The following is an 18062-nucleotide window of genomic DNA, read 5'->3' on the forward strand; positions in this document are numbered from 1 at the left end:
TCAACAGGACATGATTCAGGAAACAATAAGCGTAAAACTGATGAAAGACCCCCATGAGAAGTAACTGATGAGAGATGGTTGAGCCATTGCCCAATGAGGATTTCTGTTTAAGAGTCAACTACAAAGACGGGATTATATAACTTTGTTGTTGGTATGCCTCATCCTGCATAGATGGACCAGATGTTCACACATGGGCACAAAGCAGCGATGATAATAGATCTTGTTTGGAATGTGCTAGATCAATTACTATTTATCAAGAGAGTCAATATGTCATAGAAAATGTACTGGTCTGTGTTGAGCATGGCGCTTTTTGCAGGGACACCTCCAGATTTTTTCCTTCTGTTACTGAACTTATTTTTGTTGACATTACGACTTTGTGAACTTTTTCCCTGCTAACCATTGATAACGTGTGTATTATTTCAGAAAAAAATGGTACGATTGGCATAAATCTGATTGGTACACTTAATTTACATGTAAGTCCCTAGTAGATGATTTTACATGTGCTCAGGGCCTGTAAATTATATGCTACTAGTGGACAGCAACATTCATTGTGCCACCCATTAAATTACCCTTTTCAAACATGTCTTAGGCATGATACTGCAGCCTGTAGTGCAGTTTTAAACTGCCATTTCAACCTGGAAAATAAACCTTTTGCCAGGCCTAAACCTTCCTTTTTAATACCTATATGTCACCCCTAATGTAGGCCCTAAAGGTTCATAGGGCAGTATGCAATGTATTTAAAAGGTAGGACATGTGTGTTCAAGTCTTACATGTTCTGGGAATGAACAAATTCCTGAAGTCGTTTTTCACCCTTATATGGCCTATCGCTCCCATTTACTAACATAGTGTTACATTATTACATTTGCTAACTTTAGATTAGGAGCAAACAGAGATATGCTGTTTACACTCAATGAAATTGTAATTTAATAGTATAGTCAGATTTTAAGTCATAATCCTTAAAATACCACTTTTAGAAAGTTGCTGTTTTCTTGTCCCAACCATTTGTGCCTTCTGCCTAGGTCCTGGGTCACATGACTGTGAATGGCTCTGCCATTGGTGTGTGTGTATTGCTCCCAGACAGCAACACAAAGGAGACTTAAGTGTTAGCAAGATGGGCCATCCTGACATGATGCCTGGTGAGGAGCCGTACCTGGCCCCACTTAAACTTCAAAGGGCTTTATCTACAGAAGACACAAAGGAACCAGACAGGGGCATGACCTGTCTTTTGTCACCTTAGTTTAGAGCCTTGGCCTGGGGAACAACATTCCAGACCCATCTATGGGGGTAGAACAGGGACCCTCCCTACACACAAAGGCTGACACCACGTTTAAATATTGGCCCTCCATAGCCACTCATCAGATGTTAGAAATTGGGTCTCTACTTGGAAGAGGTATGCACCCTGTCCAAGTAGGGGCCACAGTCCTAATCAGGGAGAGTCGATACATGAGCAAACCCTCTGATAGCTTGGTGCAGAACAGGCTGGCTTAACTTAGAAGGCAATGTGTGAAGTATTTGTACAACACACGCACAGTCACACAGTAAAAAACACCACAAAAAGAGTCTAGTCAGGTTTTATAGCAAAATAGAAATTCTTTATCTGGGCAAATCAAGACCAAAATGAAAAAAATCCAATGGACATTTACTTTCCAAGGGATGTCTAGATTAAGTATAATTTGCACAGGCTCATTGTAGAGCCATTATGGTATTTCTGAAAGAGTACGTGTATTCCCCAATGGTAGTGCAGTGAGAGCTAGTCAGAACGGCCGGCCCAAGTATGAGATTAAAATTGCCAAAAGTGTTGGTCCTTTCTCTGCAGAGATTGCAGCTGAAGCACTAAGACTACCGGGTTCTCTGTGGAGCTGGTCGCATTGCTGTCCCCTTAAACAAGTTGCACAGTTGCTGTTCTCTGTTTGTAGCATTGGAATGCCCGTGCGCTCCTAGGCAGAGGTTTAGGGTGGCATTCTCTCTCTCTTTGTCTGTGAGCCCGGATCGGAGCACGCTGCTGTGCGGCTCTCTGTGCTGCAGGTGGGCCGGGCAGTTGGAGTCCTTGTTGCCGGTGCCCATACCCACAAAGCTTGCAATATGGGTCTGGGTTGCACTCGTGCATGGCTCACACAGGGATAAGTGGGCCGTGGCGCAGCGCTAGTGGCCCAGTCGGGCAGTACGTTGAATAGTGCAAACAGGTGCAAGTGATCCTTGTGCCGCCTTAATCTCCAGCAGTGAGATAGCAAGCCCTGAGGATCAGCACTCAGTCACAATGGTCACAGGGAGAGCACCACACTCACCCTTTTTGGCGATGGTAGGCCCAGATGGTATTTCTACTGGGCGACAGGGTCTTTGATGTCCCAAAGGCCCTCAATTAAAACTGGAGGCAAGTCATCAAGCACTTGGAGATATGCTGGGAGAGATGATTAGTCCTTAGGGTGCAGGGAAGAGATCAGCATGCAGGAGGGTAGCACAACAGGTTAGACCAGCAGTTCCTGGGAATAGTCAGGTCTGGCAGGGTGACAATCCTGGCACACAGCAGTCTTTACCCCAGCAGAGTTCCTTAAGTCTAGAAGTGTACTGTTTTGGGGGGGGGGTCAAAGAACCAGTACCTATACCAGAAAGTGCCTTTGATGTGGGGGATGACTTCAAAAGATTTCTGTAAAGTGCACAGGTTCCCCACTTCAGCCCAGCCCCAGCTCCAGGCTATCAGTGGGAGGTAATCAGCCCCTGTGTGTGGACTCTGGTCACTACCCTTTGAAGTGTAAGTGTGACCCCTTTCCAACCTCCTCCCCAGGAAGACCCATCAGTATGCAGATGAATGTAGATGCAGTTGAGAATCCTGTGTTGTGGGTGGCTGACGGGAATGCACAAGTGTAACTGTTACCCAAATGTGGATTGAAGATAGGCTTTGGGCACAATGGCAGCAGAGAAATGCCCAGTTTCTAAAAGTGGCATTTCTAAAATAGTAGTAATAACTCTGACTTGACCACTAAAGAGGAATTATTATTACCATTCCAGTTGTACTAAACATGATGCAGCTACTCTAGATCAGGAACTACAGCATAAAAGTATTATAAGAAATTCCCAATGCTGGCCTATGAGCAGGGCAGTCCTCACAGTAATAAAAAATGTCTTTGGGAGATTTTCATTACCAGGGCATGAAAAACTTAAATGTACATGCCCTACCTTTCACTTACATGACAGCCTGCCCTATGGGCTACTTAGGTCCTCCTTTACGTGTGACATATGTAAATAAGGGGAGTTTAGGGCTTGGTCACAGGTTTTCAATGCCAAGTCAGGGTGGCAGTGACACTGACCATAAAGGCTCTGTAGTGGCAGGCCTGAAACATGATACATACGGCTACTTGAGTGGGTGACACAACCAGTGCTGCAGACCCACAAGTAGTGTTTAATTTACAGTACCTTGGTATATGGTATACCATTTTTTCAAGGGAAGTACATGTAAACTAAATATGCCAATTGTGTATGCACCAATGTTACCATGTTAGGGAAGAATTACATTCACTTTAGCAGTGGTTAACAGAGGTAATGTGCTCAAAGTCATAAGGCCAAACAAAAGATACAGCAGCAAAACAGGAGCTAAAAGGCAAAAAGTCTGGGGTAAGACCACCCTGAGAATGCCAGGTCTAACATCAGTACACCCCTGGACTATGGAAGTTACAGAAGAGGACTGATCTGCTGCTTGAAGGGCTGCCTTGCTGTCTAAGAAGGAAGACTGGACATGATTTCCTTCATCCCAGGCTACCCTGGCTGAATATAAAGTTCAGTTGGCTGATCTGTGTGAGTTACAGAAACGCAATAAGCTTCAGAGGCCTCCCTGCAACTGCCCAGCTGACCTGCTGCCACTGAACCTACAACTCGACCCGCCTGAAACCTGCTGCTGGCCTCTGCTGGACTGAGTCCTAATCCCCAACAGGTACCCACGCCAGGTCCTGGACCCTTGGCTAGCATCCGTGGAAGCTCCTGCAAAGAAGAAAAGGTGAAAAGGTGAAAACCCTGAAGTAGGGCTCCTCATGACTACAGATGGGCCTGCTCACGCCAAAACTCTGCCACCCGCAATGAATGCCAATGCTAAGCCCTGGTGAAACCTGCTCCTTCCACAATGACAGTTTGAGGAGTACAGCAAGGCAAGGCCTGCACTTTGCACTGAAGCCTACAATGACTGCCAACTCAAGGCTATAGCAATGGCTGTCCATGACACCTGACTTGTTCTTCGCGCAACAGTGGCAACAATCCATAACACTCATCCTCCTCTTGCTGGCTCTTCCACCACCAATGGAACTCTTTGTGACAGACTTAGAAGCTAACATTTTAGTGGGACTAATCTGGTCCCTCTGTCCAGCCCACACTCCATTGCGGTCATCCTGTCTTTCCCCCAGTCTAGTGGACCAGAAGTCCACGAGTGGCATTTGTTCTTTAAGACATATTTTCACTCAAAAATTAAAAAATATATATTTCTACAATTATACTGATTGGATTTTTGTCATGCTGGTAACATTTTATTTGTTAAAATGTACTCTAATTTTATACAATTTTGGGGGCTTTTTCTTGTGATGTGTTTTCACTTTATTGCTCTTTGTGCCCTGCATTGTCTCTACGTTCAGCCTGACTGTTTTGTGTCAAGCTACCAAAGGGTTAGACACAGTTAACCTTCTGGCTTCTATTCCCTTGAAAATAACCCAATTTCTTACAGTTTGGCAGTAGAGTTGATTTCTTTAATAGTTTTTCTTTTTCATATATTGCTTTTGTTTCCACGGTGTGTGAGATATTTCATTCATTAACTGAAATTTTGGACCTGCGCACATTTTAATCCTTCACAGTCATGTTGTTGGAATAAGACTTTGTAAGTATACTATATCAGTGGGTACAGACTTGTGACAATAAAACAGAAAATAAAATAAACAGCAATTGTTTAAAAAAGTTGTTATTAGATGTAAAATGTGAACTTCTGCATGAACTCATATTTGCTTAACAGTTTTTGAGGGGAAAATTGCTCATGTTACAACTTCAAGTTAAGCATTGAAAAACCTATGGGGTGCAAATCACGTCTGCAAAATAACATTTAGGTACACCTTTAAATTTATTAGGAAAAACACATTTAGGTACAAAATCAATCTACAGTATGATATCATATTTGGTTGTAAAATTACTTTACAGAGAAAAACCACAAAGGGAAAATGTCATATTATGTGGAAATTGTGTGCATCAGCACGATAGTTTATTAGATTGACAGCAGATTGAGGTGGGAAAACTCCCTTGAGTTCCGCACATCAGTAAAAATGTAGAAAACCTGTAGGAAAATCACATTTAGGGTTCAAAATCATCATTTGTGCAGGAGCATTTTGGTATCACATTTAGGTGCAATATCCCATTGAGGTTTTACTTGGTTCAAATCTGGAGGAGCGTGGAAACACTTTGATAAGCACAATTCACATTTAAGCGCAAAAACATATTTAGGAGCAAAATTAGTGTTGTTTCTGCATCAATCAGAGTGTGGAAACACCTTTAGGACCACAAATGTTCCTCCACTGATATTTGTGTACTCTTTGCTTCACAGTCTATACACTGCCAAATAATGCACCCGCTATTCAGCCGCAAATAGTGAGCCTGAAATCTCCTCTGGCCTAATCAAAAATGAGATTGATTCTTTTCAACAAGTGACTGAAGAAGTCAGATCTAAAAAAGGCTATTTGTAAAAGGGACTGACTTGAACTCAGGGCTTCATTATGAGTCTGCCTGTTCATGGACCGCCAGACTCGCGGTGGCGATCCGACCGCCACATTATGACTGTGGCGGAGCCGCCACGGTCCGACCGCTGGCACTGCCAGGTTGCTGCCAGCCGATGTCCTTCAATCCCCCAGTGCAGCGCTGCCCTCTCCATTACAACCTGCGTTTCTACTACCCTTTGCATGGTGGTCCTACTGCCATGCAAATGCTGGCAGAAAAGGGGTTCCGGGGCCCCATGGGAGCCCTTGCACTGCACATGCACTTGGCATGGGCAGTGCAGAGGCCCCCATGGACAGCCCAATCACGCTTTTCACTGCCCCAAAAATGGGCAGTGAACAGCGCGACAGGTGCTGTCACACTCAACGCACCGCAACATTGCCGCCAGCTCTATTACGAACTGGCGTCAATGTTGTGGTGTGTTTTCAGCTGGGCCGGCAGACAGAAATGTTGTTTCCGCCTGCCTGCCCACCAGGAAACTCGTAGTAGGTACCGCAGAGGGACAGCCACATATGCTGTCATCCCGATGCAGGAGTTTGACAGGCGGCCTCTGCCTCCCTGCAAAGTCATGCTGAGGGCCTCAATCTCTATGTCTGTTTTTGATGTGAATTACATGCACTCTGAACAACTGCTAAAATTACCTCTATCGAGACAGAAAAGTTAACCTAGGCAAAATTATCATTGGTATGTGTTGTGTTTCACTATTGGGCTGTTACAACAGGGGTTGTGGCACATTCACCGTGCCTTGTCGGCTGAATGGTTGTGCCCGTGATGTAACGGGTACATGTTAATAAATTGTCCATGGAAGTTTCCCGCATGGCCAGAAACCAAGTATGTGTGTTTGTGTACTTTATGATGTGTGCTGCGTTGGAGTATTAACGCGCTGCACAACACCACAAATTGGTGATGAGGAAGCTGGTATCTCTTCTCACGCCCCGTGCCTGCATCGGCTGGTCAAGTGTTTTCCTTTCTGGAGCTGGTGCTGTTCCTGCTGCCCCGTGACGCGGTTTGGGGCAGAGTGCACCTGCAATGCATCCGCTCACCCGCTGCGTGCCCAGGCTGGCTCCCTCCTTCATGGCCAGGCTTTTGTTTTCTGCGCCCCGACCCTGCATTCGGGATCAGCAGTTCTATGACCTTAGGGCACACCCCGCAACTCCATCTGCTGGTGAGTTTCCTTCACTGAGCTACACGAGCTCAGTTTTCCACATGTTGCCAGGCCTGAAGGATGTCTGCTCCAATGAGCATTGCCCTTTCTGCCGTTCCCCATGATAAACTGTGCAATGCTGCTTCTTGTATACAGTGGGGGGGTGTCATTGTGGACTTTTCTAGTTGTGCAGCCAAGTATCAAATGCTCATCACGGCCCTGCTTTGAGATACTGGTGTGTTCCTTCCGTTTTACTGCATGCTGGGGGTGGCCTTTGGGGGAGCCCATGTGATAATATATGTGGATCCATAAATTACATATGTAACAGTTTGGCCTGCCACATCACAGAGGAAGGTGTCTCCATGTAGCCAGCCAAGGGATTTTTTTTTCTCTCCCAGAGTATTTGTTGCATCTGTGCGCTGTCTGTGTTCATCTCACATGACTGTTTGCCAACAGTAATCGGAGGCATTTGCCATTTTTGCCATACCTTCATCCTCTACACCCGAATCTGGAACGCGCGACGGTGTCTGCCCCGGTTCTGGAACCTTTTGTCATAGAGGGTCCACCCTTTGCACAACCTGCAAGTGGAAGGAATGGGTAGCACATCTGGAAACCTACTTTGCGGCAATAGCGCAGGATAACGACAAATGCCGTCCTATGCTGTCACATCTAGGGGGTGCTGCCATTCATAAACTGAGCAAATCTGTGGTTGAAGAAGGACCGCCTCCCAATTATCAGTCACTCAAAAGGGCCCTAGCTACACACTTCGAACCTCTTGCCAACCCGGATTATGAACGTTTCTTACTGAGCTACCCAAGGAATCCATTGATACTTTTTAAGCATGGCTTAAAGAACTTGAAAGTACTTGTACCTTACCTGATGTGGAGGATGAAGACCGGGCTCAGTTCATACAGGGCTGTGCCTCTGTTAAACTAAAATAAATCCTGCAGGTGCCCGGAATGCCACTGGCAAACATTCTTACTTTGGGTCGATCCAAAGAGCTATCAAAGATGCGGATGGGCACTGCTCTGCAGAGCCAGATCAAAACAGAACCTGTGAACATGGTGACCTCAGTGGGGGCAGACAAGAAGAGAGCTCATCAAAAGCCTGCATCAAGCACCCGTACATGTTTTTCATGTGGTGGCCTGTACCCTCATCAAGGTGTCCTGCCCAAGGCAAGAAATGCTCCAGTTGCAATAAGATGCATCATTTTGCTAAGGTATGCTGTTCGTCTGACCGTCACAAGCCACAAAAATCCAAACCTGTCAATCTGGTACAACAATTGGTACCCAAGGGGCTTCGTGATGATATGGATGATGGTGATACTGATGAAGAGGAGGGAACAGTCCACATCGTGCATGCAATGCAGCCAGGAGGATGTCCCCGAAGGCTCATACCGAGATGCACAGTGCTCCTGTCTGGTCACCAGGTCCCCGCGTTGATTGATACAGGAGCATCTATTAACATTCTGGCACAATCGGTGCTGCAGACCATTCCCATACAGCCACATCTACTATCCACTTCCACCCAAGTATATGCTTTTGGGTCCACTACACCATTACCACTGGCAGGAGTCTTTACGACCAATACATCTCATGAAGGCCAATCAACACGCACCAAAGTATATCTGACCAAGATGGGTCTGGGATGCTGTTGAGCTGTAAAACGGCAGGGCAACTACATCTTGTATCCTTTGCTTTCAGTGTACATCTGGGGAGTGTGGACATCTGTTTGAAGTGATAGGATGTTTGAAAGATCACTCAATACATCTTCACATTGGCAATTCTGTTCAGCCGGTGGCGCTGAAACATCGCTGAGTGGCTTTTCATTTATGTCCAAAGGTTGAAGCTGAATTGAGGAAGTTGGAGCAAGCAGACATTATTGAAAAGGTGGAGGGCCCCACACAGTGGGTATCTTCGGTCATGTTTGCCCAAAAACCCAAGCAACCTGGCGAGGTCAGGATCTGTGTGGTAATGCGCCTCCCCAATTTGGCCATCAAAAGGGAACAACATCTGACACCTACAGTCGATGACATTGTTGCTGAGGTGGCCGGCTCGAGATGGTTCTCTAAAATGGATTTGCGAGCAGGATATCATCAGCTGATGTTAGCTCCTGACTCAAGGGCCATCACTACCTTGTCTACCCATGTCGGCCTGAGGAGGTATAAACACCTCAGTTTTGGGATATCCAGCATGGTGCAGGTGTTTCAGGATGTCATTCAAGGGGAGCTTGCTGGGCTGCCAGGAGTCATCAATGGCAGTGATGACATTCTGGTACACGTGCCCACTATTGAGCTGCATCTTGACCGTCTGAGAGCCAATTATAAGCGTCTTCAAGAACTGTGACCACTGTGACAAATGTGCGTTCTTACAGAGTGAAGTGGTCTTCTTCGGCTATCGGTTTTCAGGAGAAGGAGTCCTACTAGATCCGGATAAGGTACAAGACATTCAATCGGCATCAGCTCCGACCAATGTATCAGGTGTTCGTAGTTACTTGGGAATGGTCAATTACTGTGGCCGTTTCATCAAGAATCTTACTGCTTTGATGGAACCTTTACGAGAGCTTATCAAATCCAATACCGCGTGGGAGTGGGGCCCTGAGCAGGAGGCATCTTGTCAGGCTACCAAGACGGCTCTATTTGAACATACAACGCTAGTGTATTTTGACCCTGAGAGGGAGTCAGAACTGTCAGTTGATGCAAGCCAAACTGGTCTTGGAGCTGTCTTTTCTCAGAAACAACGAGATGGAGGATGGGCTCCAGTGGCTTATGGAAGCCGTGCACTCACTGACACTGAGCAGTGGTATTCCCAGATAGAAAACTAAGCTATTGCTGTTCACTGGGGCTGTCGCCATTTTCATTTGTATTTATATGGACAGGCATTCACAGTCCACACTGATCGTAAGCCGCTCATCCCTCTTTTCAATGGATCCTCCTCTAAACCACCTCCTAGAATTGAAAAGAGGATCCTGCAGATACAAGACTATTGTTTCTCTGTAGTGTATCGGCCTGGCTATCTGAACCCTGCTGTCTACTTGTCTCGACATGCTAGGCTGACCACTCCTATAGAGGTCTCTGATGCTGATGATGTGGAGGAATATGTGCGTTTGGTGGTGGAACGCTCATGACCTCTGCCCATCTCCTTGGAGGAGATCAAAACAGCCACCACAAATGATGAGTGTCTTCAATTGGTCATGTCAGCGATAACCTCTGGGAAATGTCATCATATTCTCCACAAAGTGGCTTGTAGAACTGTTGAGGCCCGCCTGATACTGTCCCCGCTACACAAAGTTCGACCTGAACTGGCCATATCTCTGGATGAATGCCTATTGAGGTTTCTGAGGATTGTGGTTCCAGCCTCCCTACAGCCTCAAGGGGTTGAATTGGCCCACTCCTCACACCAAGGGGTGGTTAAAACCAAATCACGGTTAAGGAGTAAGGTATGGTTTCCAGGGCTGGATAAACAACCGGAAAGAGTGGTTCGTCAGTGCTCCATGTGCCAAGCTATTGGTTCTACGGAACCTCCCCCACCTATCCACACGGAGACAATTTACCCTGTGCCTTGGCTTAAAGCCAGTGTGGATTTTGGGAGTTTACCTGATGGTTGCCACATGTTTGTAGTGATTGATGATTTTTCCCAATATCCCAACTCTATCACTGCTTCCCAAACTATTCCTAGACTTGAAAAGGTAGTGGCCACTCATGGGCTTTTGCGTGAAATTTGCCGAGTTCCTGAAATCTCTTGGCATTATTCACAGAATGAACACAACACACTGGCCTCATGCCAATGAAGAAGCAGAATGCTTTATGAGAACTCACAATAAAGTTTTGAGAATTGCCGTGTCCAATAGTGAGAATGTGGATTGTGCAATATATATGTTTCTTCAGGAGTATCGTCTCACTCCTCATGTCACCACTGGGGTTCCCCTGAGCACTTTATGCATGAATCGGATGGTTGGGAACACCATCCTTCATGTGGGTGAATCCTCACAAGTCATTGACAGAGCAGCAAAGGCGTTGTCTGAAAGGAGAAGAAAACACAAATAGGTGTCACAGAAAAGAAGAGCCAAACAAAGAGAATTCCAGATTGGTGATCTTGTCCTAGTTAAGAACCGAAGGACAGCGAGTACATTTCTGTTACCATTTGAAAAGGACCCATGGGTTGTAAGTGCCATCAAAGGTACCATGGTGTCTGCTCGTAAAGATCAGGAAAACATCATGAGGAACATTTCATTTTTCAAACTATTTAGGCTGCCGGATCTGAACATGGCAAACATGGATGAGACCATGTCTGAGGATTCGGGTGACAATGGTGATTCTGGGGCTGCTGATATTTCTGGTGGTGTCCTTGTGGCTCCTGGACAGTCAATGGATTGTGTGGTTCATCCTTCTCCACGTCGCTCAGAGGTGGGTCCACAGAGTGCTGAACAACATGCATCACCTGTTCGGGAAGGACCTTGTGAACTAGTCGCTACTCCTGCACCGCTGAAACGTGGTGTCGAGAGATATCAGTTGCATCCTCGACCATCGATTTCCACATGTTTACCAGGGTTTGTGCTGGAGTAAACTCTGAAATGTATTAATGTATCCTCTGATGCTCTGTGCTGATTGTTTTATTTTTATTTTATGTTTTCGTTGGGTTAAGGAGGAATGTTGTATTTCACTGTTGTGGTGTTCCAATCACTATGAGTAAACAGGGGTTGTGTCACGTTCACTCTGCCTTGCCGGCTGAATGGTTGTGCCCGTGACATAACGGGTACATGTTAACAAATTGCCCCGGGAAGTTTCCAGCGTGGCCAGAAACCCAGTATCTGTGTGTGTGTTCTTCATGGTGTGCACTGCGTTGGAGTATTAACGTCCTGCGCAACACCACAACGTACAATCCTGTTAGTTTGTTTTTGCCATTCAAGACAAGGGGATCAAACGATCCTTCCTTGATTGATTCACCTACAGGCAACACTTAGAGCAACCAAAGTGCATGAATGTCATCACCCCCAGACCCAGATGTTCTATCATCTACGCAGTAATCCTCGTGACCTTCCTCTCCCCCAGCTTATTATTTAAATAAAACTCTAGGTTGCCACACCCTTATTGTTTATACTACTATATGTACTCCTCGGGCACACGGATAAGCATTCTGCTAGAAAGAGCTAAATGCGATGTCACCACGCCATTCTGCAACTCTCTGCCGTGCTCAAAACTCTCAAATATATTTGCTTCGATATACAGGGCAACTATGTGTCCTTGATTGGAAAATAATAAGCATCAAATCCATCTCATCAGCTTCAATTCAATGTGCCTGACCTTATGACATCGACCCTCAATAGCTGTATCGATCAGTCATCTTGGTGACAGTTTGAGAACAACTCTGTCTTCAACACATTAACTCAGGACCCGAATCACCAAGAGCCTGCGCAGCCTTGGTGGAAGTTCTGCAGTTGTGCGGGAGTCTCCACACTCCTGGCGGAATCACCCCATGAGAATTCTCAGGGCTGAGACTCCTCCATGACTACCCAGGCTGTCTGTTGAACGGGCCCTAAATGGTTAAAAACAAGAAATCCAATCACAAATTCTTAGGAAATGTCAAACTTTACACACATCCACTACTGTTACCTACCTCTTTTTAGACCTTGAACTTTCGAGCAATGAGACTGCCATTCTATTTATAGAATCTTAGTCAGGAGCTAGATTGGGCTTTGTTGTGTTGCCTCTGATCGACAAATAATTTAATTAAAGACCTTGTCAGTCAGGAATCACCCCCATCAAGTTAAAGACCAAGGATGGCTCCAGAAATTCACTAATTTTAACAAATTCCCTTACTCTTTCTCGAAATACTAAACCACTAAGTGGACTTCCAATCTCCGAGCACGGGCTATTTGAGTAAACTCCAGCAGTCTCGAGCGCATGTAGTACTGAATGACTGATTTCAACAGGACATCATGAAAAGAATTAACATCTGCAACCTTCACTCAAAATTACATTGATGGGTTGCAAGAAAGCTGGTCTCTGTTGTCACTTTCAGAAATGCCTTTCAATGAAGCTCAAACCTTGTTCCTATGATGTCTCGGTTGCCAGACCCTTGATTCACGTTCTTTATGAGCACTCTAAGAGAGAAATACAATTCATGTCTGTTAGAAATGGGGTCTTTGGTTAACAGTCAGGCTACTCCATGTTCAAGCAAGGACCCTCACTCTAGTCAGGGTAAAAGAGAATCACCCTCAGATAACCCCTGCTTACCCCCTTGGTAGCTTGGCAGAGCAGTCAGCTTAACTTCAGAGTACTAGGTGTAAAGTATTTGTACCAACACACACAGTAACTTAATGAAAACACTCAAAATGACACAACACCAGTTTAAAAATATAGAATATATTTATCTAAACAAAACAAGACCAAAACTAAATAAATCCACAATACACAAGTCAAGTCATCAATTAAAAAGCAAAAAGAGTCTTTATGTAGTTTAAAACGCACACTAACACTATTAGCGTGAAAATGTACGTTGGGTGCGTCAAAAATAACCTGCACGGGCAAGTGTGCGTCAAAAAGGGCTTGCGATGTGTTGATTCCAATCACTAGCGAGACCGTGCGCCGTTTCTCCTTTTGTCGGGTCAGGGTGCGTTGTTTCTTCTCTCTGCAGGTGAGCGATGCGTCAATCCAGTCAGCACTCTCGGGTCCGGGCAGGCCTTGCATTGTTTTTACACGACCAGTGGTGTTTGCATCGAAAATCCAGCCGCACGATAATCCAAAAACCACACAGCGTGGGTTTCGATCTCCGAGTCCCCGTCAGCGATGCTACGCGTCGTTTCTCCAGCTCCGTGCGTCAATTCGTCGGTCGTGTTTTCCGGCGAGTGTCGATTTTCAGCCACAGAGCCTGTGGCGCGTCATTTCTTCAGCCGCAGATCGGAGTAGTTTCAATCTTTTCCCTGCACTGCACTCTGTGCGTGGATTTCTTCCTCTCAGGCTGCCAGCTTCTCCTTTCAGGGTCCCAGGAACTGGATGGGCACCAGAGGGCAGAGTAGGAGTCTATTCAGAAACGCCAGGTGCTGGCAGAGAGAAGTCTTTACTGTCCCTGAGACTTCAAACAACAGGAGGCAAGCTCTAAATCAAGCCCTTGGAGAGTTCTTCTCAAGATGGAAGGCACACAAAGCCCAGTCTTTGCCCTCTTACTCTGGCAGAAGCAGCAACTGCAAGATTGCTCCACAAAGCACAGTCACAGGCAGGGCAGCTCTTCTTCCTCAGCTCTTCAGCTCTTCTCCAGGCAGAGGTTCCTCTTGTTTCCAGAAGTGTTCTAAAGTCTGTGGTTTTGGGTGCCCTTCTTATACCCAATTTCTCCTTTGAAGTAGGCCTACTTAAAAGTAAAGTCTCTTTTGAATGTGAAATCCTGCCTTGCCCAGGCCAGGTCCCAGACACTCACCAGGGGCATGGAGACTACATTGCGTGAGGGCAGGCACAGCCCTTTCAGGTGTGAGTGGACACACCTCCCCCCCTCCTAGCACAGATGGCTCATCAGGATATGCAGGCTACACCCCAGCTCCCTCTGTGTCACTGTCTGGTGTGAGGTGCAACCAGCCCAACTGTCAAACTGACCCAGACGGTAATCCACAAACAGGCAGAGTCACAGAAATGGTATAAGTAAGAAAATGCTCATTTTCTAAAAGTGGCATTTTCAAACACACAATCTTAAAATCAACTTCACTAAAAGATGTATTTTTAAATTGTGTCCTACCGTAACCATACACTACACCCTGCCCTTGGGGCTACCTAAGGCCTACCTTAGGGGTGTCTGACATGTAAGAAAAGGGAAGGTTTAGGCCTGGCAAGTGGGTACACTTGCCAAGTTGAATTTACAGTTAAAACGTCAAACACAGACACTGCAGTGGCAGGTCTGAGACATGATTACAGACCTACTTATGTGGGTAGCACAACCAGTACAGCAGGCCCACTAGTAGCATTTGATTTACAGGCCCTGGGCACCTCTAGTGCACTGTACTAGGGGCTTACTAATAAATCAAATATGGCAATCATGGATAAGCCAATTACATACACATTTTGTAAAGGAGCACTTGCACTTTAGCACTGGTTAGCAGTGGTGAAGTGCCCAGGCTAACAAAAACAGCACACATCAACAAACTGGGGAACAGAGGCAAAAGGTTAAGGGAGACCACACCAATGATGAAAAGTCTAACAATGTCATTTTGTATCACAAGATTTAAACTAGAGACAGCCCTCTGCATAGGTTGTAGTTTTAATAGACCACCCTCAAACAATGTACAAGCCAGCTCTCTGTTGGCTTGAATTGGGTGGGATTTGATTTTTTTTCCTGTGAGTGGGTTTGGCTTGGCGGTGGTATCTAGCACTCATGCTTCTTTGCATTTCAAAGCCCTTTCAGATAATATGGAACCAACTAAAACAGTGTGTTAATTGGCTTTGGCAGGTCATAGGCGAGGCGTGGGTGGCATGGCACATTTGAAATACCTCAAAATAAGTGGTCTGATGCAACAAATGAAAAATAAAATTGCATTACATCACTGCGTTATTGAACACAGTATTCTATCCAGCAGCATGGGTAATAACCGTAGTTGTGTCTCCTGGTGGTTCCACTCCCTTAACGTTTTTAGGCTAATACATCCGTTATATTTTTCAGATTGTGCTGGTCTGTCAGCAGCATGGACTTACTATCTCTCCTCTGCTGCTCAAAGAAGTTCTCTGCAGCCCACATGTGTGTGTGAAAGGCAAAATAAGGCAAGTGAATGCTTATTAATAGTATATATAATTTGTAGCACAATAGATGTGCAAATGGAATCAGTACAATGTGAATTTGCCTGTTACATGGTTCTGTGTGTCGTTCATTTTGAACAGTACAGTGCAGACACAGAGTACCCCTTACATGGAAGAATGTTTGGTCAATACTCATGTCATCAACCAGATTTATGAACCTTTGTCCTAATTTTGCATGAAAACTAAGATGTGATAAATTACATTCAGCACTGCTGTGCTTTCCAACTATATAACTCTTGCTGTTGTGATGAAATCTGATGTTGATGATGAAAGTCGATGATGTGTTTGTTGAAGGCAACTGCATTTACTTCAAGTGGCATAGTTCTTGCCATAATTGTAATTGAATTTAGATTTTGGAGATCATGCAACGTTTTTGCCTAGCAACAATCTGTAAAAGTAACAATGTTTAAATATATCTGTAACAGTGGTAATGTATGTTAGACCTGGCAACCATGGCGAAGTTTCCCCTAACATTTTGCCCTGTGACCTGCTGTTTTTCTGACTCATCTGTTCTGACTTTTAGGATTCTGTGCACTTTACCACTGCTGACCAGTGCTAAAGTGTAGGTGTTCTGTACTCTAAAAATGGTAACATTGGCTTATCCACAATTGGCATGTTTAATGTATTTGTAAGTTCCTTGTAAAGTGCGCTAGATGTGCCCAGGACCTGTAAATTAAATGCTACTAGTAGGCCTGCAGCACTGATTGTGCCACCCACTACAGTAGCCCTTCAAACATGTCTCAAGCCTGCGCTGGCAGAGCCTGTGTGTGCAGTTGTAAACTGCCATTTCTACCTGGCAAGTGTACACAGATGCCAGGCCCAAAACATAATTTTTATTACATATATACATATAAGTCACTCCTAAGGCAGGCCCTGGTTAACCCCAAGGGCAGGGTGCAGTGTGTTTAAAAAGTTGGAGATGTGGGATGCTTTACTACGAGAGGCTATGATAGTTACCTTACTCAACCGGAAAAGCCAGTGTTGTGTTGCAACTCCTATAGGCCGCTTTCTCTCATCAACGTAGACAATAAAATATATAGTAAGGTGCTGGCTAACCGGTTACTACCACTCCTATCTAAAATTATTAGTCCGGATCAATCTGGTTTTATACCAGGCAGGTCGACATTCCATAATCTCCGTACAATCTTCGCCAACATGCACCACATGGCTCCACATATTCAGGCAATGGCTGCTTTGTTGGACACCACAAAGGCGTTTGACACACTAGAATGGTCATACCTCTTCCCCCTTTTAGCAAGAATAGGTCTCAGTCCCATATTTATAAAACAGATCCGTCTATTATACACCCTCCCAATGGCAAGAGTGAGTGTAAATAAGACTATATCAGATCCCTTCCAAATTACACGTGGGATAAGACAGGGATGTCCGCTATCGCTTCTTTTGTTCACCATCGCTATGGAACCACTAGTGGCACGCCTTCGACAACACCATGCAAACAGGGACATTGGTCTAGACTCCAGGGCCCTGGTGATCTCAATATATGCTGATGACATTGTGCTTTATACCCATGACCCACATGACAACCCGACTCTCATGATAGAAGAGGTGATTTGATTTGGAGGCTACTCAGGCGTGCAGATCAATTGGGGGATATCAGTGCTATTCCCCCTTAGGGATGAGACTCTGCCTTTCCCCTTTGAATTTCCCCTTCAATGGGCAGAAAAGCCGGTCGATTACCTAGGCATTTGGCTTAGCCGAGACATCAATACTTTGTGGCAGGCAAACTATGGTAGGGTGGTGACCTGGTTGGAGGACAGGATACCATCATGGTCTTGCCTCCCACTGTCTCTCACAGGCCGCATCTCTCTAGCAAAGATGGTGATCCTTCCCAAATTTCTCTATCTGTTCCTCAATATTTCCCTTCCCCTGACTGCCTCCTTCCTTAAACGTTTAAAATCCAATCTGTGTCTGGCAGGCAAGCAGCCCATTGCATCCTGGGAGCTTCTCACTCTACCACCAGCGAAGCATGGTCTGGGGGGACTAGACATGAGACTTTACGCTTATTGTGCACAAGCGCAATTTCTCCACTTCTGGGTGCATCCCACCCCATTTCAACCGCACGCCACCATAGAGAAAGATAGAGCAGCACCATGCCCCCTCAAGAGAGCATTGTTCATCCACTATAAAACACCTAGAGCTGAAATTAAAGCGGTCACCTGCGTGCACTGGGCATTGGAGGGCCTACGCAGATGGGTTGGACTACCCCTAATATACGCACCATCCATCTCACTATTTGAGAACCCAATTAATCCACCACTTCAGGGGCACAGCACCAAGGTACTTGCTCTTAAACTTAAAATCTCTGTCTTTGCCAATATATACCTAGAAGGCCAATTTATCACACAACTACCTGAGGTAGAGGGCGCCAGTCACACACTGCTAGACGTA

At 45.5% G+C, this 18062-nt stretch overlaps 1 protein-coding gene across 1 annotated transcript in view; it reads left to right on the forward strand.

The window, feature by feature from the left end:
• Positions 1 to 15636, forward strand: part of LOC138293951 (uncharacterized protein C1orf87 homolog) — a 110632-nt gene extending 94996 nt beyond the window's left edge. Inside the window, exon 8 of the mRNA XM_069233219.1 lies at positions 15520 to 15636. Within this exon, the coding sequence (XP_069089320.1) occupies positions 15520 to 15636 (117 nt within the window). The remainder of the gene's footprint in view (positions 1 to 15519) is intronic.
• Positions 15637 to 18062: the final 2426 nt, after the last annotated feature.

Source organism: Pleurodeles waltl, chromosome 4_2 (genome assembly GCF_031143425.1).
Source record: "Pleurodeles waltl isolate 20211129_DDA chromosome 4_2, aPleWal1.hap1.20221129, whole genome shotgun sequence".
Taxonomy (NCBI): Eukaryota; Metazoa; Chordata; class Amphibia; order Caudata; family Salamandridae; genus Pleurodeles; species Pleurodeles waltl.